The following is a 27,777-nucleotide window of genomic DNA, read 5'->3' on the forward strand; positions in this document are numbered from 1 at the left end:
TACCCATTTCCCCAACTGTCCCGAGAAGGCAGAATTTTGGGAAATACACTCCTTGTACAATTTATAATACTGTTCCTTTCACATTTGGGTTAACCTTTTAAAAAAAACTTGATATATTGTTAGAACAGACAACTCTGTCTGGTCAGGAATAAAATTATGGGTGCGTTCCAAATCACATACTTTTTCTTTTACTTTTAGTAGGTATTGCAGCTGTCCTTAAAAAGTATGCAGTATGCACACAATGGACATACTACTTTTTCATAATATTACGCCCTGAACTTTGACCCTCTTTGTCATATATCAAATACCTTGGAGATAAAACTAAACACCTGAGAGTTCTGATGTTGTTATTTTGCAATTAGTAATGACTGTATACACGGGGGAGCCCCTCTGTGTGGAGTTTGCATGTTCTCCCCGTGTCAGAGTGGGTTTTCTCCAGGTGCTCCAGCTTCCTCCCACAGTCCAAAGACATGCAGGTTAATTGGTGACTAAATTGTCTGTAGGTGTGAATGTGAGCGTGAATGGTTGTCTGTCTCTATGTGTCAGCCCTGTGATAGTCTGGTGACCTGTACAGGGTGTACCCTGCCTCTCACCCAATGTGAGCTGCAACCCTCAAGAGGCGGTTACAGAAAATTAATGAACGAATGAACGAATACATTGTTGATTCTAACATAATATATTCACAAAAGTAAAATCACACAGGCTATGCATTTCTTTGCTATTCTTATTTAACACTTATGCCCTTTTGTTGTGGTTATATTTATATTTATTCTGTTTATTTAACCAGTGGTTCTTGATTTAAACAATTAGTCCTAATTTTTGAATGGTCATCAGTTACTTAAATGCCTGGTCATCTGTCACTGCAGCTTCTGACAGATTTCAGTGAGCTGTCAAGCTGTCATCTGATGTGACAAATCTTCCCCTGCGCAAAGGATTGTGGGTCAGAATAGCCAGAGAAACATGCTGGCTTGTACACTGCAAAATCTGACCTAATACATAACATCCTGGTATTTTGACATACTACGAATTGTGACATACTAAATCTTTATCTGGCGCACTACATCGTATGGTAATGTATTTTTATTATTCTTAAGCAGTCTGTGAGAAATGGAAGGTTATTCCATGTTGATACACAAATGTCCCAACCAACCCTGCTCTCCACTGCTGTTTTTTTGAAGCCAAATCCAATTCATCAATATCTTATAAACTCAACTGACCACAATCATACTTTAAAATATTTTCTAAATATAGTGACCCATCACTAATAGATAAAACAATTATACTTAGTCAGAAAACACAGTGAGAGCTGATACCTTTGTTATCAGAGTCTTTCTTCAGGCAGAAGGCCACGGCTGCAGCAGACAGCACACCGGCAGAGGCCACTCCTGCCCGGCTGGCTCGTCCACCTGTCCCCCGGCCCTCACCCCCACTGCTCTCCTCCCAGTACTGGTTGTTGTTGCGCCCCCTGCTGGCCAAAGCCGCCCAGGAGCTGCGGCGGTTCTCCAGGCTGGACAGCCATCTAGGGGCGAGGTGGTGGAACTGCACCGACGGGTTCACACTGGTACCTGCCGTCTCCTCCGCCAAAATCCCCCTCCTGGAGACCCGGGAGGTGGACACGATGGGGTTGCGGTTGATCTCCGCCGGTGTCTCGCGGATGCTCTGGCACGCGGCGCCGCCTGCGCTGGTCTGGAGCACGCGGCTGCACGGTGACAGGCTGCGCGACCTTCGCGCAATAAGCCTGGTGGGAATGGATGATAACATGGCGATAAACTCACCGAAAACGAGATGGAGAGTGAAAGCCTTGGTCTGGCGGTAATTCCAGAGGGAAACGGAAACCCTACAGGCCCGGGACACCGCGTTAATTCCGGTAATAACAGCCGTTACACCTCAATTTCAAGGCAGCTACTTACAACCACCTAGACGAAAACAACCGCTTCACCTCATCGTAGCGTGGATGTCACCAGAAGGCGCGGTGCATTCTGGGAAATGGTGTTTTACTGGAAACTTCTATATCAGATGCTTATGACGAGGCAAGATAAGTATCTGGTATGTACTTCCGTGTTCGCTTAAATCACTTAAACTGCAGTGAGGCATATTATTAGTGATTTTAAAACAGGTTGCAGTTGATCCTGTTTTGCGCATGCGTTATGTCACCAACTGTCACTTCTGGATTTAACTGACCAAAATACCCACTGTATTTACAGCATAGTTGTCCTGTATTTCGTCACCCTACAATACGAAACAGGTGTTTCCCTTAATAAGAAATGATGTCACAGTTAACCTTCAGTTTTAATAGCGCGTGCATCATTTTACTGCATCGCACAGGAGCTGTTTGGGATTTCTGGTGCTTTCCTACACATACTGTACATTGTATTCTGCAAGAAAGCACATGAGAATAACAGAGCACTCACAATAACATACATGTGATGACACAAGCACTTGTTTTGTCGCTGCACACGTCCTTTGGTTGTTGATCATGGCCGCCAGATGGCATCAAAGTACAGTGTTGTTGTGTAGTACACAGGGTGTTGCAGGCAAGTGTCATCATCTTCATCCAAAGTCTTCAGTTTCGGACACAATATTGAGAATGGCTGGAAAATTATATTTTAATTTCATCAGTGGGACACAGATTGGTGAAATGTAATGTGAAGGCTCACTCCCATTAGAAACACACTTTCACTACAATAACAAACCACCTAATCACTCTTTAATCCATTCTACTTTTTCTGTCTCTGGTGTGACTCCATCCCTTATCTAATTTAAATAGGCCTCTCTCATTTGTTCACTTTTGTTGAGGTCTGTTCATGTATGTTGAGTGAAAGAAAAGATGATGAATGCCTGCCAGGTATCACATTTGTGACAATAGGATTTCCTGTATGAGACAGTATTGATGCACCTTCTCCTCAGCGTGAACCCTCTTATCTCAGCATGTGGGTATTTGTTTGTCCGTGATCTGCGTTACTGTGACTACAAAAGAGAGAACAGAGATTGAAAAGATTAGTTATTGCTGAAAACCTGATGGACTTGAAATTAAATGCATCAGTATTAGGAAAAACAAAAGTTGTACACACACGTACGCCCATACAAAAGCAGCTCAAACCTGAGAGGAAACATTGCATTCATTTATTGCTTCCTGCACAACAAACCTAGCACGATTTTCCTGATAATAATTGTCTTTAACATCACAATGAAACCGCATTTTGAGAGCATCTTGCTTTCTTCACTTTCCTTAAATTGTCATGAAGTGTGATGCTGCAGCAGACAATGCAGACAGGTATCGTTCAACGTTTTAAAGCAATGGTATATCAGTAAGTGAAAGAAGTAAACAGCAAGGGGAGGACAGTTTATTCAGATATCTGATGGTTGACATTTCCATCTACACCGACTACGTGCATATGATGAGGTTACCACTAAAGATACTGTGTATTCCAAGAAAAATAGTAGCAATATGTTGTTGAAAATACAATTTTCTTGTGACTAAAATACGAGCCAACCTAATCTGACATATACAGGAGTGGGCTGCAATTTATTAGATGGGTGTGTTGTGTGCTGGCAATGAGCTTACTGGCTCATATGAATCATAGAGGGCATCATGCTCCACCATCATAAATCCACTGGCACCTTTACCAGCAATCCTCTCTAAATGTCAGTGTGGGTTTGCTTTTGTAGACACCTGATAATACATCTATTCGCTCCAACAAATGCAGCTGAAGTCACCCACACCAACATGTCAATATGTCTCTATAGTAGATTTAAAACTCACTATCAGTATATCTGATGTGATGGCTGAGATCTGTGTCTTGAGACAGCCAGCTGCATTGCTGCAGGGTCCAGACCGGATTGGCAAATGCAGGTGAAACTAATTTAGTTAACGATGGGCTCGATTCTAGTGAGTCTCCCTGAGTGCCTTTTCATCAGCCTGTGAATAAACTGGATAAACTAGTCACAAAAGCAGCCACCTCCAACTGTATTGAAATAATGACACAACAAAATGCACATTTATCTTGCTGTATTGATAGCTCACTTGAAAGCAACATAGGCTTCCTCATATTTTGTATTTGACTGACAGTTTTTCCTTTCTTCTGTCATAAATCTGTCCATCTTGCACTTCGAGCATTGTTTTGCTTTCTGAATAAATCTTAGTAACCTGAATCATCAGAGGACTCTTATTTCTGTATTGTATAATATAATTACTATGTTTACTTTAGTGTATGATCACCTGAAAATAAGAATAGCTGTGTTTTCATTACCTTTGAATGAACCGTTCTCTACATAGAGAGCGAGTCCTCATCTACGGTTGCACTGCCATGTTTCTACAGTAGCAGAGAATAGACAAACCAAACACGGGCTCCAGATAGAGCCATTTGCATTTTCTCATTTTGCAGCCTCTCCACGACAAGCAGCACCACACAAACACAGATTTTTTTTTTAAATGTAAAACTGCTCTATTCTGCATTTTTTTCTGGTTTGAATCACCTGGTCCATTTGTTTTGCAGACAAGGAGACCTCGGTGGAAGGTAAAAACCTCCTGAACATCTGGGGCCACATTCACAAAGCTTCCTAGAGTTGCTCCTCGTGACAAAATTCTAAGAAAATAGAGGACAGGGAGGAGGACTTTTAAGAGGTTTAAGAGTTTCTTAATCAGAGGAGAAAATGGCAGAAAGACAAAGAGGTCGGAGAAATATTCTCCAAATCCTGGATGTTAGTGAGTAAATGAAATGCCACAGATTAGATCATGCAGGGATAATATTTGTGGTCGATCTTATCAGGGATACACACACAATTCCCAGCTTATGCTAAAAGGCTAGAAATAAAATTAACAGGATACTAAGATATTTGAAAAAACTGAAAAGATGCAATCAGTCTCATCCTTCCATCAACAGAGTGATCACACTAACAATAACAACACTTTCACAGTCAGCAGTTCATTTAATTTCCACTGGGTGTCCACACCATGCAGGCTCAAAAGGGGGCACGTCTATGACAACCAATCACACCTGTTAAAAAAAGGCATCATACCTGGGAACAGGGTCAAACACACCCCCTCACTTAGGTAAAAGTTTCTATCCCTTCCGTGCTCAGAGTTGCTCTGAGACCTTTCTTAAATCACTCCTAGGCTATGACTCCTCACTAAAAACATTTAGGCTAAAATAGGAGCTCTCTGAGAATATTCTTAGAGTGTTTGTGAATATGGCTCCTGGATCTCAAGTTATCAGAAAAAAAAGGTGAGCACACATTAGCAGGTGCTGTGCTAGCAACCCATCTGCAACAAGCCAAACACACTTTCCTTTAAAGGAACAGTGTGTAAGATTAAGGGGAGGATTTAGTGCCATCTAGTGGTGAGGATTGCAGATTGCAACCAGCTGAAACTTCTCTCGATTTGAATTCCTTTCGTGTTTATTATTCAGGAGGTTTTTACATGGAAAAAATTATCCATTGAGGTCTCTTCCTCTCCAAAACAAACAGAGGTGATTCAAAAAAACAATAGAGCCACTGTTTGGTTTGTCCATTCTGGGCTACTGTGGAAACAGAGTGGTGCAACATGGCGGATTCTGTAGATGAAGCCCCACAACGGCTCACTCTAAGGTAACAAAAACACAACAACTCTTATTTTTAGGTGATTATACACTAAAGAAAACTGCCAATGGACTTTTACGTTAGTAATGGAAAACTTGGAGCTGTTATAGGGTTTGTTTATTCACAAGAAATATCAGTCAGCGGCGAAAAAGCTGCATTGCTGTGGTGCAAAGCAAGACAGTAAAGTTCATGCTTGCAGAAAGTGATCACACCCAAATGACGAAGTTATTTTGTGATGTTTGTACATTTTTACACAAACACACATGTGTGATTCTAAGAAGGTGCTCTTCAGATTATTTGGGCTTCAAGATGTCGTGAGAACACCCACGGTTGAAACTGAATGAAGGAGGCCAATAATGGGTTTACACACTCCGAGATGAAAGGAGGCAGAGTGATGGAACAGAAAGTGACACGACAGACTGAGTGAAAAATAGATGGGCACAAGCAAGCAGAGTGAGGGAACAAAAGAGATTAACAGTGACACTTACAAACATATTTCATTGTAGGAATTAAAATGTTTATTGTTCTCAACATGTGAGTTCACATCTTGTTTAACTGACAACTCCAGCCATGAGGAGTTATGGCAGAAAGACAGGTTAGATAGTTTCCACGTCAGCCAACAGGAGCCAGGCGCGCTCCCGCTGCTCCGTGAACTAACAAGTTTACAAAAAGGTACGTGTGTATGGTGTGATAGCGCTCGGTGCGTTCATGTACAGTCGGGAATATGAGAACCATAAACAAAAAGTGCAACCATACAGGAGTTAACTGCATGTTTAAACTGCAGAAAAAAGCACGCAGCTTCCTGTTACAGAATCATTCATAAAGGGACGCTTGACAAATGAGCTTAAAGTGGCCGTGTGTTGTTCATTGTACTTGGCAACTCACACTACATAGGCCTTATCTCCCTTCACTGCTGACCTGCAATTTCTAGGTCAGCAGGTCATTTTTTGACAATTAAAAATGTTGCAAATATGAGCCTGATGCTGAACTTTAATACAGATCTGCTTCCAAAGTTTATGCTACACCTTCATGTGGCTAGTTTCATCTTTTTTCCAGCTATATAAGATTGACATACAGCATACAGTCGGCAGTTGTATAACATTAATTTGATGGGTTGCATATACCACCGTCACAATGCTGTTGGTGTAATGTTTCCCAAAGCAAAACAGGCTTAGCAAACTTTGAATAATGGCTAAGATCCCAAAATGGTATGATACAATATGATATACTTTATTTATACTTAATTGAAATTTGTCTTGGACTCAGGAGCTGCACAAGTACTGCTGCCAGGTGAAAAGCACACATCAAAAAAAAAACAAAAAAAACATAAAACCACATACACTGGTATACATGTTGTCGACAACATCTGTGGTTTCATTTGGGTGAGAGGCAGGATACACCCTGGACAGGTCACCAGACTATCACAGGGCTTTAAATCAAGAACCACTGGTTAAATAAACAGAATAAATATAAATATAACCACAACAAAAGGGCATAAGTGTTAAATAAGAATAGCAAAGAAATGCATAGCCTGTGTGATTTTACTTTTGTGAATATATTATGTTAGAATCAACAATGTATTCGTTCATTCGTTCATTAATTTTCTGTAACCGCCTCTTGAGGGTTGCAGCTCACATTGGGTGAGAGGCAGGGTACACCCTGTACAGGTCACCAGACTATCACAGGGCTGACACATAGAGACAGACAACCATTCATGCTCACATTCCACCTACAGACAATTTAGAGTCACCAATTAACCTGCATGTCTTTGGACTGTGGGAGGAAGCTGGAGTACCTGGAGAAAACCCACGCTGACACTGGGAGAACATGCAAACTCCACACAGAAGGGCTCCCCCACAATAAATCAACAGCTGTAGCCTACTTGGTGTGTGCCATAGACTCATTGATGTGTACTGCTGCAAAAATGTAGATAAAGGTCTATAACTGGATATTCTAATGTAACCATCTGTTTGTGGTTGATGTTAACTGGTTTAAGATTTAAAGCTAAAATATTGCTTCATAGGTTTTTAATGGTTAAAAACTAATTTGAGGAGATGACTAGTAAAGTGCATTCATAAAGTGGGTCCCACTAACATTGTGAAGTACTTTAAATTGTTCTGTGCATTACAAGCAACAGTTCTGACCAGTGGAAGATGCAGGTTATAGCAAAGCCAATAATTACAAGTTAAACCAGATGAAGCAATTAATGGCTTTCTTGTAATGGCCAGCTGTTTACAGTATATTTCAGCTCTTGTGTCTTTTAAATGTTAGTGTTAAACAAAATGCATCAAATAAACTTAAATTTAATCATAGGCAACACTTCTTATTGAAAGCCTTCACTTTACAGATGAAACTAAGAACAAAATGTCTTTAACGCAGAGCTGGGAGCTTTACGAGGAGCACCTGAAGGCAGCACAGGGAGGCGTTTCCATTGTAGCCGTCCCTGCGTTGCCTGCCTGTTCAGCCTGGTTCCTCCTCCTCCTCCTCCTCTCCCCCCTCCTCCTCCACCTGCACCTCTTCCTCTTATTTCTCACCGCAGACTCCTCCACCACCTGCCACAGCAGCGACGCGGCGATGGAGAGCCACTGCAAATGATAATAAGCTCACGGAAGACCACAATTGACAGAGGGAGACAGAGAAGGACACACAGAGGGGAGGACAGACCCAGAGAAAGACAGACAGAAACGGAGAGAGACGAGCGGAAACAGAAACATATGGTTTGTCTGAAGAGCGGCTGTTAGTGAGGACTGCTGAACCCGGACTGAAACTTATTCAACCACCGTCATCAGATAAAACCCACATTTGATTCGTGCATCTCATTTCCTGACACTTATTCCTGTGCGCTCTCAACTGCGCGTAAATACACCTCTGTTTGATTAGTTTGTGCGGGCTGGATTGCGGTTGTTGTACCTCCCCTGAACGCGCGCACACACACACGCACACTGATCATCACAAGACGCGGTGCAGCCCACAAAAGCTTCTTGCAAGGAGGAAATTGAATTAGACAAGTTATTCTCACACAAGAGGAGGACAAGAGTGGCTGGCTCTCTGCTTTGCCTTCATTCCCCCGCCTCACCGTGTGTCCTCCGGGCCCGACAGGAGTCTCTCAGACCCCCTCCTCCTCCTCCTCTCTCTTTTCCCAGCTCCCCCCCCCCTCTCCGGTAACAAGCCATGTCTGGGCAGACTGTGACCATCCCGGACGACCGGGCGTTCGCCAGCTTCAAGGCGGAGTGTCTGTGCGAGGAAGGCTGGAATGTGAGCCACAACAAGGGGGGCATCACGGTGTGGATCCAGGCTCTGGAAGAAGGGAAGTCCATCCACAAAATTAAGGTGAGACTGCATCCAGGTGAGAAACAGGAAGCAGTGCAAATCCCATATGGAATATAATTAAAATATAACAAAGTATAACTCAGATATGTGCTTCCACTTTCTACTTGGCAGGGAGGTGCTTTTATTTCTCAACTCCAATATGATTCAAACTGCTGACTTGCTTCAACTGCTTCTTCCCCCCCTGCATGGTAGTTGCAGAGGCAACCAACTAACAGTGTATTGCATTTCAAATGTATTTAGATGACACAGCATACTATGTAAGCGCATAAACAAATGGGCTTCACAAATAGTCCCAATGTGCTGCTAAAAGTGCTACTTCTTTGTATCACTGTTTAGTGAACGCATCCTGTGTTAGATTCATCTATTTATAAATGTGTACAGTGGTTGGGTTGTGAATTCATGTTTCTCGCACACTACTGTATGAGAAATCCCCAGTGCTGTAGAGAAGTGAGTCTCAAAGGGCAGGTTTAATTCTCCGGGGACACCTTTAACCTCTGTCAGTGACACAGTTTTCAAATCTGTACCCAAAAGCATATTGAGCATGGTGCGACAGCTCACTTTGACTTCTATGGTGTTGGTTTTGCATACAGTTTGTCATTTAACGCAGCACGGGGAAGTTAACAAAAGCTGAAATGGTGTCAGAGACAATAGAGCTGACTAAAGTTTTGTACTCAGAGGTTATAGCTTCATGTTTCATGTCATTCTAACTAGAATATCTTTGGGTTTAATGACAAAATTTGCAGGGTAAATGTATTACTTTGATATCCTGTGATGTTTTTTTGTTAGTATTTGCAAGTATTTTCTTAACGAAATGATTAACCAGTTCATTACCCAGAACTGCACTGGTGCACAGTTTGGCATTAATACAGTAACAGTAACACAGGGTGCAATATATCCTGATCATTGTTCAGGTGAGGTAATGATGTGACGGGCATGTGAAAGTACTCGATGTGCAAACTTTATTATCTAGTCAAACAGCAGTCGTGGCAGTTTGCCTCAAATGGGAATGTTTGTCTTGGGAGTTGATGTGGAGGCGTCATCGGGACAGCGGGTGTCACTTTAAGCCACCTAACACATTGGGTTTGACCACAGTCATTAATAGGGCTTTAGTGTTCCAGGGACAGAGACCCAGAGGAAACAAAATACTTGGCAAATTTGTGGCAAAAAGAGAAGAGGGATTGATTATTAAAATTGTTTGCATGCATGTTAAGTTAAAAAATGATAGTTTAATACAAGTTTCAGCTCATTTTGAAATTTCATTTTTAAGAAAGTAATTTACGGGGCGTCGGTGGCTTAGTGGTAGAGCAGGCGCCCCATGTACAAGGCTGTTGCCGCAGCGGCCCAGGTTTGACTCCAGCCTGTGGCCCTTTGCTGCATGTCACTGCCCCTCTTTCTCCCCCATTCACACTTGTCTGTTCTATCAATTAAAGGCTCAAGATGCCCAAAAAAAATCTTAAAAAAAAAAAAGTAATTTAGTAGTGGTTTAGTTTGTCTGTGCAGGTGATCTGTCTCACTCTGGACTGCCTGAAGTAGCCCCTTAATATATAAAATGTATGAATACCTATGGTTTATGCATGTACTGGTGAAACCTTTTATCCAAACAGTCTGGACATTGCGATTTGTTCTACATCAAGCAGCAATCCAGATCTAGATCCCCCTGGAATTTCTTTAATTAAAATTTATGTTATTTTATCCCTGTTATACTTGCAGTTCACTTTGCCAGTGCACACTACAGTCTCCACTTGGCCTCAGACCTGACTGACTGGCAGTTTAGTGCTTAACTGGCTCAAAATCTCTTTAGTGTCGTCACTTTCACTTCAAGACAGATTTTGCTTCACAGCTGACCCTTTCTGGGGAGGTTGCTACTCCTCTATAGCCCTTACAGTACTCTGATAAGACCTGACATAAAAATCTGATTACTGTAGTTTACACTGCACATTGTCCCCCCACATGTCGAGATAGAAATTAAAATACATTTTCCTCTGTGTAAATGTGTGCATGTGCCTTCCTGCTGGCATATCCGGGTGTGAGCAAGCAACCAGGTGTTTACTTTGTTGAATAAAGTTGTGTGCGTGCATGGGTGTGTGTGTGTGTGTGTGTGTGTGTGTGTATAAAAAGGGGTGTGCAGGTGCCACAACAGTAGAGGGGTTTTCCCAGCCCCCTGAATCTACTGTATCTTTGTACTCTTAGTGTGTCTGTGTTGGTCTGTAGTGAACGGGCCAATCAGGATGGCGTAAACTGGCCTCATTTGCCTGTGTGATTCCTCTGGGTATATCCTGTGTGTGTGTGTGTGTGCAAAGGGTGTATCATGGCAGAATCAGCTGTGAATAAAGTGTTTGTGTGTGTTTGGTTTTGTACTTGTGAGGACCAAACATACTTTTTAATCATCAGAATGAGGGCATTCGGTTGGTATTCATTTCTTCAAAGGCCTGTATAAGGGTTAAGACTTGGCTTTTAGGTTACGGTTTAAGAATTAGATGGTTAAGGTCAAGGTAAGGGACGAGGGAATGCATTATGTCACCGAGGGTCCTCACAAAAATAGAAGTGCAGGGATGTTTGTGTGTGTGCTTGTGTGCAGAGTGTATGGACAGGTGTGTTTCCTCAGGACAGCTCTGCAAACAGAGGGAAGTAGAAAGTGCACACAGACTCACACACGTATAGTTTGAGTAGGGTTCCTATCTATACCCGGCATGTTATCTTTATGTAAATATGACAGTCACAGGAGCTTTACTTTGCATGGTATATCGTTCTCCATCTCTCGTATTCTTTCAGTCTCACACAGTCAATCTGCCACTCATTTCAAACTCTGACATGGCACGTGCGTATTTATTCCTCTTCACAAAATGATGACATTAAAGGAGCAGTGTGTAGGATTTAGCGGAATATAGCTAGAACTTCTCCCATGTGCCACGCATGAGCTCCTGGTTAGGATTCCTTAAGTGTTTATTGTTCAGGAGGTTTTTATCAGTAGCCGAATTATCTGCAGAGGTCTCTTCCTCTCCAGAACAAACCGACCCCGTGATTTAATCTGGTAAAAACACTGAATAAAGTTGTTTTATGTTAGAAATCAGTGTTTCGCCAATGCTGTTTGGTTCATTGCTGACTGGCGCCGGCCCAGCACCTGCTAACGATAACGTAAGATCCAGACATTCAGGAGGCATTTACTGGGAGCCGAATCATCCGCAGAGGTCTCTTTCTCTACTAAATAAATGGACCTGGTGATTTAAACCGGTAAAAACACTAAATAAAGTAGTTAAACGTTAAAATCAGTGTTTTTCCAATGATGTCTGGTACCAAAGTACGGCGCCTGACACAAAACCGCGAATGGCCCTATCTAGGGCCAGTGTTTGGTTTGACTATTCTGGACTACTGTGGAAACACGGAGGTGCAACATAGAGGACTGTGTGGACAAGGACCTGCTCCCTATGTAGATATAAACTGCTCACTCTAAGGTAATGAAAACAAAGATCATTCATCAACAGTTCTGCCATATATCTCCCTAAATCCTAGACACTTGACGTTTTAGTGTAGCTGTGTGAAAATACACTGGATGGTGTGTATGGAACATGCTCATAGGTGTGTGCAGTGTGTGTGAGGGTAGGGGCTTTCAGTGATGCCACAGATACAACTTTTCTATTTATAGACGAAAATAAGGCATGCATCTTTGCTGATGCATGTCAGACGATTAATGCGAGCATTGAGTGTCTTCCTGTTTCCCGCTCCACTCCGCAGTATTAATAGCATAAAGAAAAAGTGATGTATCCAGATCAGAGATTGAGAAAGAGAGCAGATTGGCAATCATCATTATCATTAGCAGCCTAATTACCATGAGCCCCATTATCGTCATCATCATTGCCACTGCCATATTCATCAATAGTGACTTTTGTATCACAGTGTAATCACAGCTGTAACCATCATCGTCGCCAGATCAGTTGTCAGCACATGACTCCACGTACAACGCGCAATGCATGGGTGTGTGTTAGTGTGTAGGTGGTTTGTGTTTACTCTTAATAAGTTGACAATCTGTCAGACCGCCTCTCTGCCATGCCCACACACGCTCACACACACAAGCACGGGAGACTCCTGGGTTTCAAGCTCCCTGCTGACACACAGGGAAGCCCAGCTCTAAATCACCCACGCACTCCTCCATTTTTTTTGTTCGAAATTGTCTTCTGCAATCATGTATCAGCGCCCAGAGGAGCAAATGATGAGAGCTGACAGGTCGCAGGGACCAAGCAAATAAAAGAGAGGAGAAGAAGAGTGGGTGAGACAGGGAACAAGGGAGAGAATAAGTAGTGGGTGGAGTGGGTTGGATGTGCAGGGGTCAGAGGTCACAGGGTGTTCTGAGTGGGCAGTGGGCGCAGTGTGGACTCGGACCAGGCATGAAGAAAAGACTCACCAAACCACGCGCACACATTGTTTGTGTACCTACGCGTCTGCCTTTTGTCTCCCTTTGTCTCTGCTTTATCTCTCTGAACTCTCTTTCACCCGCCTCTCTGTATCTCCGTCTCCTTGCTTCATCTGTTGACTTCACCGAATTAGTGTATAATAGAATTACACACACGTGTACTTAGCTGGCTGTACGTCTTCATTGTGTACTGGATGTCTTTTGCTCCCTACAGTTCTCTTCTGTTGCCTTTTGCCTTTTTTATTTGGGTTTCCTTCTTCCTTGTACTCCTGTCTCAGTTTGCCTCTGGATACAATACATCTATTATTCTCCCTGGTGTTTTCAGACCTGCGAGTCCTCCGCCAGTCTGTCTACACATGCACAAACACGCACGGATATCAAATATGAGACCTTACTGATACTGGTACTAGGGCTGTTGCGGTGAAGGAACTTCCCCTGCAGCGAGTAAAGATGGCTCAACAGCTGATATGCGGTATTTACCGCCATTTTTGTTGTTTTAGCAAATTACCTTGTATCCAGATTTTAGTGCTTTGTAATTAAGCTTTATTGTTGCTTTTTAAATGACAAAGATGACATAGATTTTAGAACAAATACCTGTGCATTGTTAAATGCCAAAAACAGAGGGGCACTGAGGCACAATAAGAGGTTTGGCGATTTGCGTCTGGTTGCCATGATACAGAATATTCGCAAAGTAAAAATGTCAGCACAAGGTAGAGTACCTGCTCTGGATGATGGTAAGACTGGCCAACATAGGGAAAAACAACAGACCCGCTGTTCTATGTGGGTTCAGTATTAGTTTCTTCTCCATTGTTGTTGTTGAGTGACATGATGGTTGGTCCTTGTGGGCTATTTGCCCCACCCCTACTCCACTGTGATTGGACGATTGGGTAAAAAGTGACAAAGACGAGCAGCTGCAGCATTTTTTACCCAAAGTTGAATATTTTTTAACTCAATGCAACCAGAAAAGCAGTTTGTAAATATGTGTAAAGAAAGAGGCAGAGCCATGAAGGACGCAATGCTGGCTTCTAAAATTAGTTTATAAAAGGCAATATGCCACGTTGCTCACAGTTTTGCAATATACCCCTATATATTGAATTATAATCCTTGTAACTGGATACATGTAGCATCGCCAGATTCTCCTTCATACACAGCCCAACAGGATTCATCATGCATTCTGTTACAGGCTTTGTTGTTTCCCTTGAATGTCAGTCTGCAGCCGTACCCTCATTCTGCACCCCACACACGTTCTCCCGACACACACCAAATAATTTCTGGGTAATAACAGAATAATTGTTAAAGTTTTAACCATTGTGTTTAATAGACTGACATTGCATTTGTTTAGTCAGAGCAGTATCATGTGACTCTACAGTCACTAAACACAGTTAAACAGTTAGTGAGTTTGTCTCCTGGCTTCCTCATAGTCGGGTTTCTTAATCGCAGTGCTGGAAAAATTAACTTACATCCTTTATTTAGTTAAAAATAGTCCTTCCACTAATTCCTGCAGTCAAAATGTAAAAAGTAAAGACAGCAAAATACACTTGAAAATCCTCATCATACATACATAATTATAATATAAGTATTATCACACTGTAGCCAGTCAAGATTCAGCTAATTTTAATGGCTTTATACAATCAGTGTGTAAAGCCATATGAGATTTTGTTGACACTATTATGTAGAGGTGTAAATTCAGTTATGATGTATCATACACCATTCAATATAATGTAATCCAGCTCAACGCCACCTTTCATGATGGCCTCAGTCAGAAACATATGATTATATTATGACGATGTCAAAAACATGAACATGATAGGTATCATAAAAACTGATTTTATGGCTGAACAGTTGCATTTGATGGTATTAGACTGTAGAGGTGTAACTAATAAACTGGACACTGACTGTGTACTGTTGAACAGTGAAATCTATAACAATGTATATGTTGATCACACATTGTAGCTTTAGCTGTAGAGAAATGGCTTAGAAGTATAAATGTACAGAAAATGGAAATACTCAAATAAAAGGACATTTTCAGATATCTGTCAATCATGTATCAGTCTACCTCCTAAACAGAACCATAAAGTAGCTCCCTTGATTGAAGTATTGATGAGATCCGACCAGGTGATGCCTTGCGCCACGTTGTTATTTTGTCTGTTCTTTGTGATTATGTTGTCAGCAATCAGTCTGTATTTACCTGCTCTCTGCACCCAATCTTTATTTCCTTGTTCTTAGAGAGGGGTCTGTGTTTGGGGAGATGTCATTTCAATTTAGCACTTTAAATTTATTTTGTTCCAGAGTGCAGCTGGTTGTGAAGCCCTTTGAGAATGTGGCCATTTCTAAGGGCAATATAAATTAAATGGATCTGAACAGAAGCAACAAGTGAGTGCATGCAGTGCACAGTCATATTGTAATAGCCTACTTGTCCATTTTGAATTTAGAGTAAAATGAAATTTCTTGGACAAGTGGGTTGGAAGGCAAAATGGGATGTTGAGAATTATAATGATATGTGGTCCCAGAACAATTAACCAGTCACTAACTTCACTAATTCTGGGTATTAACCTGAAACATTTTCTGAAATGGTGACTTTCTGGTGTGTCTGTTGGTTGGATTGTCCATCATAAATCAACAGTTCATAGGAGATCTAACAAATAATCGCCCGAGAAATGGTGTCGGCATGTTTGGTTCTTAAAAACGTAAAATTATGAAAGTTAGGTTTAGGCAAGTAAAGTTACAAAGGTTAGGTTTAGAAAAAGAAACAAGTGGGCGTTGTCTTGTTACATACTTAACAAAAAGTTACGTACTTACTGTAAAGTTAGGTATGGTAGATTTAGGAAAAGAGACGTGGTTGGGCTTTGCCATATTCTGTAGGCAACGTAACATAAAGTTAGGTAGGTAGGCTATTTAAAGCTAAGTTACATAGCCGACTTAACGATGTTGCATACTTAACATAAATGTACGTAGATTAAGTTTTAGGCAAGTAAAGTTACGTAGGTCAGGTTTAGGAAAAGAAACATGGTTGAGTGCTGTAACGCTACTTAGGTTACTTAACGTAAAGTTATGTAGCCCTCTTAACAAAGTTACGTACTTAACATAAGGGTACTTGCGTAAAGTTTAACGTAGGTAAGGTTTAGGAAAAGAAACATGGTGACAGCGTTCCTTTAAAATAAGTCAAAGTTGGTTTCACATGGGACACAATCACCAGTCTCTTGGGGGGGAAAGTCCTGTGCTTGTTTGACCCATCCACCCACCAGCCTGCCTCCTTATGCGAAGTTTTGCTCCCTATATTACTTCCTTCTTTGCTCCTGTCAGTGGATTAGTCCCATGACTGCAGCTTTCCCCATTAAGTGGGTTATATAGGAATTACTGGCTCATGATTACATGGGTTGTATACAAATTCTGGCGCATTGCTTTTCGTAGGTATTTACGAAGAGTGCATAAGAGCACCCTGACAAATGTTACAAACATTATAGCTAAATAGTAGCATGTTAATATTGTCAGAGCATGCTAGCATACTGATGTTAGCACTGCTGTGCCTAACCACAGCCCAACAGAGCTGCCAACATAGCTTTAGTAATGTTATATTACTTTTTCATGTGACAGAATTATGCGTCTGTGATTAGTAAAGGATTTTGCAGATCCATATCTCATTTAGCTCCTCAGATAACAAGTTGTAAAATGGAAAGTGCATATTTAGTGCCGTTACACTAAAGAGAGCTGTACAGCCAAATGTAAAGTAAAGTTGGTGATCACTTTCTTAAATGAGGCCCTGAGGGAACGAGGGAAAAAGAAAATTGAGTTTTAACCCTCGTGGACTGATTTGTAATGGGAGTTAAAGTCATCTGGGATAGACAACCACCCTCGGTCCATTTCTTTCTCATTTACTCCTCCTGCTCTGTTATTCTTTCACTCTCTCTCGGCCTCTCACTTGCTCTCAGTGTCTCTTTGTGTCTCTTCTCCATCGTTCTGCCCTTCTTTGTTGTTGTTGTTGTTGTAAGACTAATTCCCAGTATCCCCCTGGTAATTGTAACTGTAGTAACAGCTTTTACCCAAGGGCTGCACACCTCTCTTTACATGGCTTGTGGTGTATGTACAGTGCCATCCACTTCAAAGCTGACATAGGCAGGAGTCCCTGTGGTTTCATTAATACGCCATGATGCACTGCACCATACTTGTTGCATATTAAAAAGTTCAATGTATAATTCATCATAGATTTTTCTTTGAAATTAATTCATATAATGTATCTAAAAAAATGATCAGACCCTTTGCTTCCCCCTTATTCTCACATACCATCTGACAGACTGTGTGTGTGTGTTTGTGTGTGTCTGTCTCCTGTACTGACTGTGTTGTTTTCCATTTAAAAAGCTCAGGTCTAGTAATGACTCATTTGTGGTCAGTGGCCTGTCTCTCGATTCTCTCCTGATTCTCTCTCTCTCTCTCTCTCTCTCTCTCCCTCTCTCTCTCACACACACACACACACACACACACTGTCTTCTTTCGCTGCTCTCTGACACTGATACTCCGTGACCATCTGATGTCTAATCGTTTACACGTCACTTGCCAGTTGTGTGTGTGTGTGTGTGCGCGCGCGTGTTTCTTTGAGTGTGTGCAGGATCCCTCAATACTCGTATTTACACACCTCCTCTTATTTTATTTGTTCTGTTTGCACATCAGATTAAGTATGGATGGAGAGTTTTGTGCTCATCTTTGATGTGTTCACCAGGGTTTGTTTTTTTGTTTCACATGGGATGAATAGCGGCAAACTCTGCAGCTCTCCTCAACAACAGCACAGTACTTAACTGTGAATTTATCGGATGCAGTGTCATTAAAATCTAATGGATTTTCTGACTTCGTAGTTTGCATCGGCTAGAGCTCTTAAATGTTTTTGCATGATCAGTGCAATAAAACTCATAAATCTGGTCTATGATTCAGTTATGTTAGTTCAGTATATGTTCTGTTTTGCCTAAAATGAACACCGTCTGTCTGTCTGTCTTTCTCAGTGTCGGATGGTGTGTAAGGACGTATCAGCTGAGACCATATACGACGTTCTCCACGACATTGAATACAGAAAGAAATGGGACAGAAACGTCATTGAGACCTTCGATATCGGGAAACTTACGGTCAATGCGGATGTCGGTTACTACTCATGTACGTTACACAGTTGAGTGTAAACATATGCTGTTTACAAAAAGCATTCACTTGTCACTAATATGATTTGTGGCTGCGAGGGGTGGCAGACACACACACACACACACACAAAAAGTATACATTGATGTGTTTTGTTCATCACATTCATCTTGTGCATTAACAGGGAAGTGTCCAAGTCCTCTTCGGAACCGCGATGTTGTCACGCTTCGCTCCTGGCTGCCAATGGGGAAAGATTACATCATCATGAACTACTCTGTCAAACATCCTGTGAGTACACACACACACACACACACACACACACATACACACATATGCACAGAGGGCTTATAGAAGCTCAGCTGGGGCCCTGCTCATTCACCTCTATAGAACTCCATACATACTGTATGTGCTCAAAGGTGCACTGAGAAACAACTGGCCCGTTTTGAAATGAGTGCACATTGGGTGAGCCGACATAAGCATTGATCCAGTTTAGCAAGCGTAAGGGTGTTGTGTTGTATGAAAAGAAATCCTTAAATATTTGTGGAAAGGCGGCACTACAAAGCTGTGTGTGAGTCAGTCATTTAAAACAACCGGTGCATCCAGAAGGCAAAGAGAATTTGGCATCTTTCCCAAAGAGAGAGCACCTGACATACCTCCTGCCCTGGATGCTTTTACCTGGGAAATGATAGATGTACTGTGTGCTGGCAATGCTTCAGTTTGGCTAATTGGATTCTGTTGCATACATTGTGTTTTCAGTTCAGCTTCCAGTCGTGCTTTTCAAGAACTTGAGTAATTTGAATGCCAAACGGCAGTAAAACAAACCGACTGATTAGAGTACGCCGAGACCATGTGAGTGACTTTCAGTTTGGAATCGGGCCCAAAAACCCAGTCTTTAGTTTGGCTGTATTTCTCTGCTTCTTGTCCAACAGGAAGAAGAGGACAAGAACTGTTCCATGTTAAAGCTTGTTCTTATCACCTCTTTTTACGGCTGCAACATCCAGTTAGTTTTATTATCGATTAATCTGCATATTTTTTGCTTGAATGCTTTATTGTCTGGCTTATCAAAGGTCAGGAAATGGTGAAAAATGTCTTTCACAATATCCTACACATCTTGTCTTGTCTACAAACAAAAGCTATTCAGTTTACTGTTGCATAAGAGAAATAAAAAGCAGCATATCCTCACAGTTTCCGAATTATCAACTCATCAAATAACTGAGTAATAGTTTCAGATGTACGTCTCTCGATCTGACTTTCAGTCTGTTCTGTCTCGTTTCCTTTTTCTTCTCCGTCTTTATTGCTTTTTGGTGTGTGTGTCCCCAAAGTCTCTTTTCCCTCTCAGTTACTCAGTTTCACTCGCTAATTTAGTGTTTACAAAAGGATCAGACCTCTCATGTGACTCGTGGCTGTTGACTTCCGCCTCCCCTTCCGCATTCCTGCATCATTAAGTGGTTACAGACATAATAGACGTTATGTGTGTGTTTGAGTTCCACGTGTGTGTGTGCATGGCTGTGTTTAATTAGCCAAGGTCACTCTGTGTAATCAGTAGATTTTGAGAGCTTTACTTGTGGAGTGCGGCTCATGGGGGATCCTTAGTGTAGTGCTGAGTTCACACACCCACCGCCAGGAGTCAGTCCACTTATACTCTGACACTGTCTTCATCTGTGCTCTTTCCCGTGATTAATTACAACTGCTTTTTCTGTCATACATGTGGAATGGCTTTCAGCAATCAGCCTTTGAGATCCAGCTGACACTGCCCCCAGAGTAACTGTCTAAGTCTGACTTGTTCTTATAAGAGAGGCCTATATTTATATTAGGGCCACAGCTAAAGACACCTAATGACTACTCTATCAGCTAATCTGTTTTTACAAGTTTTTAGCCACAGTGACTCCAGGGATGGCAGTGTTATTATTGGATGGATGAGATTTTGTGCAGACATTCATAGTCCCCTAAAGAAGCCAATTTACGCTAGTGAAAGAAAAAGTAAGTAAGTCCTGTAAGTTTCTGATGAGCCCCTTTTACACAGCGTGTTCAAGGCGGGAAGCTGGTTAGCATTGTTGCCTCACAGCAAGAGGGTTCCTGGGGTGGGGAGTTCGAACCCTTGGTGGGGGAGACCTTCTGTGCATGGTTTGCATGTTCTCCCTGTGTCAGCGTCAGGTTCTCCAGCTTCCTCCCACAGTCCAAAGACATGCAGGTTAATTGGTGACTCTAATTGCCCTTAGGTGTGAATATGAGTGTGAATGGTTGCCTGTCTCTATGTGTCAGCCCTGTGATAGTCTGGCGACCTGTTCAGGGTGTGCCCTGCGTCTCGCCCAATGTCAACTGGGATAGACTCCAGCCCCGGTGATCCCTAACATGATAAGCAGTTATGGAAAATGAATGAATGAATGCTCTTTATAAAAGGTATGATTGTGGAATTGGGGGACAGAGACAGAGAGACAGAGTTGTCGAGCCTTTAAGACAACAGAGAAGGTAGTAACAGCATCAAATCGATGTCTGTGTAAAAAGCACTGGTGGCAGGATTGGGCGTGGCGTGCGACCCACCACCAGGAGATTTAAAAAACAGCTAGCAGCTGTTAGCAGCTGACACGAGAAGAACAGCAACTGAAAAATTCTGCAAAGTAGGAAAACAATGAGATGTCATATAAAAGGGACGGTAAATGATTGTTATTGCCATGCCAAGACTTAAACTTCACTGAGTAAGCGCACCTTCACAGAGCTGCTTGCATGGCTGTGGACTCTGTCTGGTTGATTAAATGTTGAATGATTAAAAGTATCAAAAATAACAAATGCCCATTTGAGTTACTGGAGCCCGAAGTGATGACTTAAACTAGCTTGTGTGATCTGACCGACAGCCAAAAAACACAACTTAAGTAAATGTTCTGTTGATCAAGCAATTAACTGATTGTTAGATCATGAGATAAGAACTTTCCTGGTATACTAGATGTGTCAAGACTGCAGAGAGACACCTCATCAGTGACTAATGCTGATATCTTTGAGTATCTCTGAACAAAAAACCCCTCTCTATTACGTCAGAAGATTATAATAATGTCCCTGATTTCCCAAAAACCTGCAGATGTCATGTTTCACGAAAGCTGTCATTGTACTGTCAGCAAAAATTCCTACAGTGTCCTCCATGTAGTAGAGAGGTCCAGGCACAGTCAAATATTAGGGAATGATAAAGTAGTTATCTCCTCTGAGAAAGTGTGCTTCTGAAGTGCTCTGCAGTGTGCCTGTCCCAATTAGCACAGGCTAACCAGTGCTGTACTTTATCTTCATGAATAATAATCTTAGATATATAGTCAAAAGAGCCAGCAGTGAGTGGACTAGTGGGCCTTCACTGCTGTGTTATTCACAGAGTAGTGTGGACTGGATTTGCATCGGAAAGATGACTGTGAAGCAGAAAATCAGACTGACTGGCAGCAGAAAAACACAACACAGACAAAGAGCCCGGAATCCCAATGCTTACCCTGCACAAAGTATGTCGACCCTTTGGCAGATGGACACAAAGAGCTAAAGTCCAGGATCTAGCTACAGTACCGTAAAGTATTTCCTAGTGAAACAGGATAGGCAGGCAGGAAAATATTTGGCAAGAAGTTGATTTGATTGTTGAAAGGTGGGAATGTCATAGTAGGCTTTGACAGTGTTTGACAGTGACAGACTGTACGGCACTATCTGTGAAGAAGAGAAAAGGAGCCCATCGTGTGCTCTGTGTAGTTGCCGAAGCTGTCCAGTGTAAAATGCCTTGTGTATAATCTGGGGCTGTCACAGATATTCATTCATTCATTCATTTTCCGTAACCACTTATCCTCTTGAGGGTCGGGGCTGGAGCCTATCCCAGCTGACATTAGGTGAGAGGCGGGGTACACCCTGGACAGGTCGCCAGACTATCACAGGGCTGACACATAGACAGACAACCATTCACACTCACATTCACACCAGAGTCACCAATTACCCTGCATGTCTTTGGACTGTGGGAGGAAGCCGGAGTACCCAGAGAAAACCCACGCTGACACAGGGAGAACATGCAAGCCATGCACAGAAGGGCTCCCTAACCCAGGGTTCAAACCCCCCACCCTGGGTTTGAACCAGGAACCCTCTTGCTGTGAGGCGACATTGCTAACCACTGCACTGCATGGACCCACAGATGTGTTTTTCTCAAATGAATAGACTCTAGCCCTATGGCCAGTGACAAATGAAATGAAGACACACAGACGTAGCATGCTGTTGCTAGCTAGCTAACTTAATCTTAGCTTTCGCTGCTAAGGGTTGCATATTGATTGATGGATGGATGTCATGATATTAATTGCTGAAACGTACATAAAGGCACGTCATATATGGTTTTACAGTAGGAAAACATGACTGGATTTTGATATAAGAATACAAAGAAATTGAGGGGTTTTTGTATATAGTGTAAAATATGTGTTCAGTATGACTTGGGATATTAAGTCCAGTTGAGACCAAAGATTCATGACGAGACAAGTTGAAACTACTACTACTACAACTACTTGCAATGCGCTGTTCCGCCATGTTCTAAAAACCTGTTGGTTCACACCAATGCAACTAGATGAGATGGTGTGTCATCTCTATGCATCAACTGTCTGTAGTTCTGTTCTGATTTGCAGCTTTTCAGACTTATTTTGTGGCTGAATATAATTTGCAGCTTCTTAAAATATGAATGAGGATAGTGAGAGTTTGTGACAGTGACGGTTGCATTTGTACTAGTGATGAAACAGCGAAAAACATTCACAAAACAAGCATCAGATGGACTGTATTCATAATAAATATTCCACAATAATATGAAAACCCAGCACCAATGAATCACCATCAGCCAGCGTGAGTCGAGCTCAGACCGGCCAGTTCACACCACTGCAACTTTTCTCTGCAGCGTTCTAAAATGGTTTCAGCTTGTCGCAAATCTTTGGTCTAAACTGGGCTTGAAGGGGTTTAAAAAGCATTTTTCATTTCATTTTGACTATAAAGACACTTTTGTGTTTTGTTTTTACTAGTGATGTTTTTGGTGCACTGTAGGCCAATGTCATTTACATAATGAATGAATGAATTAAGGTTTACAGGGCTCCTTGTCTTGTTCAAGGTTGGTACATGCACTGATTACGGATGTTACTTCCAATAAGAATCTGTGTGTGTGCACGTGTGTTGTCTCTACAGAAATACCCTCCTAAAAAGGAACTGGTGCGAGCTGTGTCCATTCAGACTGGCTACATGATCCAGAGCCAGGGACCAAGCAGCTGTACTCTCACTTACATGGCCCAGGTAGATCCACGAGGTAACTAACTAACACACACACACACACACACACACACACACACACACACACACACACACACACAAACAATCAACAGCACAAGGACAAACTCATACAGAAGTGCATAAATAAACATAAACACTCAAGACTGAAGCACACAGGTACACATATGCACACCCAGGTGCTTAACGCACGCTCAAAGTTCTAATGAATGATTCATCCCCTGCCTTTTTGTCAAAATGAGTCGCTATAGTAACCATATGAAGGACAGAGTCTATTTCACTCTGCCACCTCATTCTGTCCCTCCTCTCTCTTGTTTGCTCTCTTTTTCCATCCATTAATCCGATTCTCCCTCTTATTCACTCGCGCATGCAAGTGCTAATTGTGTAAATGTCTCTAATCACTGGTTTGTAATGTGTGTTGCAGCAAGTAGCAAGTTACAAAGCCTCACTTTGATTCTGGATGACATGACATGCAATAAAGCAAACTTTAAATCCCTCTTTTGTCTCTTCACCCTCTTCCTCCTCTTTCTCTCTCTCTCTCTGTCACTTATTTCCTGTCATTGTCTCACTTTTTTCCATCCTACTCTTCACTCTGTCTCTCTCTTTGCAGGTTCCTTACCCAAGTGGGTTGTCAACAGGTCTTCCCACTTCCTTGCTCCTAGCGTAAGTCATTGCAGATCAACACAGATTCTGTATGTGTTTGGTGGTGTATTAAAGGAACAGTGTGTAAGATGCAGGGGGATTTAATGGCATCTAGTGGTGAGGATTGCAGATTGCTAACAGCTGAAATTCCTCCTGGTTAGAATTCCTTCAGTGTTCATAGTTCAGCAGGTCTCTTCCCCTCTGTGATTTAATATGTTAAAAACAAAAATAAAGCAGTTTCAGATTACAAATTTTCGGCACATTGCAGATGGGCCGCTAGCCCATCAACTGTGTGCTGACCTTACTTCTTATCTAGACATTTAGGAGGTTTTACCAGGAGCTGTATTATCCGCAGAGGTCTCTTCCTCTCCAAAACAAATGGACCCTGTGATTTAAACTGTCGTGGAGGGGCTGCAAACTACAGAGGCCAATGCAAAAACATAAATGGCCAAACTAGAGCCACTGTTTGTTTTGTGCGTTCTTGGCTATTGTAGAAACATGCTGGTGCAACAGAGCCACCACGGGGGCAGATGTTGGTGGTAGTAGCAAATATTCAAATGAGAACTTTAAAGGCCAAAGTGGAGAAGGGTTCCATGTGAACTGCAGTTGAACATGGGTCAGTCGGTCCTAAGAGATGGGCGAACAGCGTTCGGAAGGGTAGGGGGCGATGGCCTATGTCGCCCCCGGCCGATCGAAAGGGAGTCGGGTTCAGATCCCCGAATCTGGAGTGGCGGAGATAGGCACCGCGAGGCATCCAGTGCAGTAATGCAGATGCCCCGGGGAGAGTTCTCTTTTCTTTATGAAGGGCATTGCACCCTGGATTGGGTTGGCCCCGAAAGAAGGGCCTGTGCCCTGGAAAGCATTGCGGCTCTGGTGGTGTCCAGTGAGCTTTCGCTGGCCCTTGAAAATCCAGGGGAGAAGGTGTAAATCTCGTGCCAGGCTGTACCCATATCTGCAGCAGGTCTAAATATATGATTGTGGTGAATTGGCGAAACAAGACATGTCTGCTGCCCTAAACAAAAATGAATACAGATAAAGATACAAAAGCAGAAGTTTCAGCCCAGGAGACAAAGTTTTGGTCTGAGAAACCTCGTGTTTGCCGGAGCTCCACAATCTGCACAGGGGAGGTTCAGACCCTTGGAGGGGGCGAACTGTGATGTGCAACCACTGGGTGAGAACCCACTCCCTGTGTAGATATAAACGGCTCATTCTTAGGTAACAGAAAACACAATGATTCTTAATATCAGATGATTAAACACTAAAGAACACATACTTATTATATTATATGTCATATCTGCCAATATCCCCCCCTAAACCCAAAACACTGGATCTTATATCCACAGGCACTTGTACAGCTAATTTATAATCTCTCTTATGAATCCAGGAACATTCTGTCTCCAGTATTTGTTTGTCTGTTTGAGGGTGTGTGCGTACTTGTTGAAATAGGGCAAAGATTCTCTGGAGAGCAGCCTGGGATGAAGGTACCCCCTTGATGATAGTCAAAAAATAGCTGCTCAACGAGACGCACAAATCCCACTGAAAATACCCATGCTGATGACTTCAACACAATGAATGCAAGAAGAATTTTCTGTCTGGGTGTTATAGATTTTTTTTTTTTTTTTTATCAGGAAAAATTTATAATTCAGAATATAGTACATATTGTGGAAACCATTTGATTTAATCTTTTAAACCAACAGACATATTGAATGAGGATTTTTAAAACTATTCTTCATCCCTGTTCAGTCCAGTCTGTCTTATCCAAGCATCAACCAGGAATGAATATTGACAGTGCATTCAAGTGCAATCATTTTCTTTCTGCCAGCTGAAGATGTTGACGATCAACACACATCTACAAAACAATAAATGTTGTCTTACTTGTGTTGTTCATCCGTTTTGCTCCTTTTTTAGGCGCTGAAGAAAATCAACAAAGCCTGTTTGAAGTATTCAGAGTGGAAGCAGAGACACAACCCCGGCTTCAAGCCCTGGCTCTTCCCTGAACAGACTACATTACCCAGCATCCCGCTCTCTGAGCTCAGCATCCAGCGTGCTGAGAGCCTGGAGAATATTGATGAGAGCTCCCTGGCTGAGACCCAGGAGAGAGAAGACAGTGACTAACACACACACTTGCACACACATACACTCGCACACATAGTCAACTATTCATAGACACACACAAACAGTAATGCAGGGTTACATGCATGCCTGATACACATCCATAATTATACTTATGTACTTATGTGTGATTCTATATATGAGTATATATGTATGCACATGCATACGGTTGCATATGCAGGCATACTAACATGCACCTATATGGAATCATTCATGCACACAGACAAACTCATACTTGATCAACCCCATCTCATGCCTACATAATGTATGAACACATATATGCGGCATAGATGCACTCACACACACACGCCCACTCACAAGGGGCACCGAAAACTACTTATTTTTACATGTCAGTAAACCCATAGTCACTGTAATCAGAAAAGTGGCTTTTAGTGTTATTTTTCACATCTGTTCATATGATATCAAACTTTCTTATTTGGACCTATATAGACTGTCATAGCAAAATATATTTTCAGTAAGAATTACTATTGAAATGTTTACAGACTAACCAGACAGTGGACATCCATATCTCATTGAAAATATGAACAATGGATTTCAAAATGATACTCTCCATCATGTATACACACTCAGTTTGTGTCTCTCTGACCATGTTGTCTCTCTGTCCCTCATTATGTGTCTCCATCCCAATTTTTGTAAGCACATAATAAATATGCAGGTGTGCAGAAGGCAGCTGGAACCCCCTTTACCTGCGACTCTTTCGTACAGACACACACATATACACGTACAGATTTTACACACGTACTGTCTGCTCCTCTAATTGAGAGATGTATGAATGTATGTAGAGTTTAAAAATTAAAATCATATTCCTACAAAGGTTTTCAAATTTCACTGGTGAGATGAGTCGTTTTTTTCTCCCCCGCTGTATGTGTGTTGTACACGTGCCGGTGCGTTTGCTCGGGTTGATGCATTCTTTCACACACACACACACACACACACACACACACATCCATTGATTTTAAAACTGCACTGCCACAGTGTTTCACTCACTGAAAAAAAAAAATGCACATGTGTTTTGTTTGGTTGCATGCACCCATGCATGTGTACAGCGTATGTGTGCACAGTGGCCTAGATTAGAATTAGGAATCCCCCAATCTGTTGGCATGGCAACTCTGAGATCGACTCAGCACCGAAGGGAGATGTGAAGAGATGAGAGTGTGCCTGTCACAGAGGAAGTGACTTATTGCAGGGTGCCTGCCCCTTCTTGCCTACGTTGCATTAGGCTAAGAGCATGTGTACTGTAAATGCACCACATGTGCGTCAGCTATAATTTCTGTTTCCCTGCAGTGGGTTAATTGGATGACAGG

At 42.2% G+C, this 27,777-nt stretch overlaps 2 protein-coding genes across 2 annotated transcripts in view; one reads left to right on the forward strand and one right to left on the reverse strand.

Moving 5' to 3' along the window:
• The window catches only part of clpb (ClpB family mitochondrial disaggregase), a 49,161-nt gene extending 47,202 nt beyond the window's left edge, over positions 1 to 1,959 (reverse strand). The window contains exon 1 of the mRNA XM_033631742.2: positions 1,314 to 1,959. Coding sequence (XP_033487633.2) covers positions 1,314 to 1,761 — 448 coding nt within the window. The 5' untranslated portion in view covers positions 1,762 to 1,959. The remainder of the gene's footprint in view (positions 1 to 1,313) is intronic.
• Positions 1,960 to 6,365: 4,406 nt separating this feature from the next.
• Positions 6,366 to 27,301, forward strand: stard10 (StAR related lipid transfer domain containing 10). Its single transcript, XM_033632367.2, has 6 exons — positions 6,366 to 8,907; positions 18,307 to 18,454; positions 18,618 to 18,721; positions 23,600 to 23,717; positions 24,309 to 24,361; positions 26,249 to 27,301. Exons 1-6 carry the CDS (start codon positions 8,749 to 8,751, stop codon positions 26,453 to 26,455), a joined length of 789 nt encoding a protein of 262 aa, XP_033488258.1. The 5' UTR covers positions 6,366 to 8,748; the 3' UTR covers positions 26,456 to 27,301.
• Positions 27,302 to 27,777: the final 476 nt, after the last annotated feature.

The sequence above is a fragment of the Epinephelus lanceolatus genome, chromosome 4, assembly GCF_041903045.1.
Source record: "Epinephelus lanceolatus isolate andai-2023 chromosome 4, ASM4190304v1, whole genome shotgun sequence".
Taxonomy (NCBI): Eukaryota; Metazoa; Chordata; class Actinopteri; order Perciformes; family Serranidae; genus Epinephelus; species Epinephelus lanceolatus.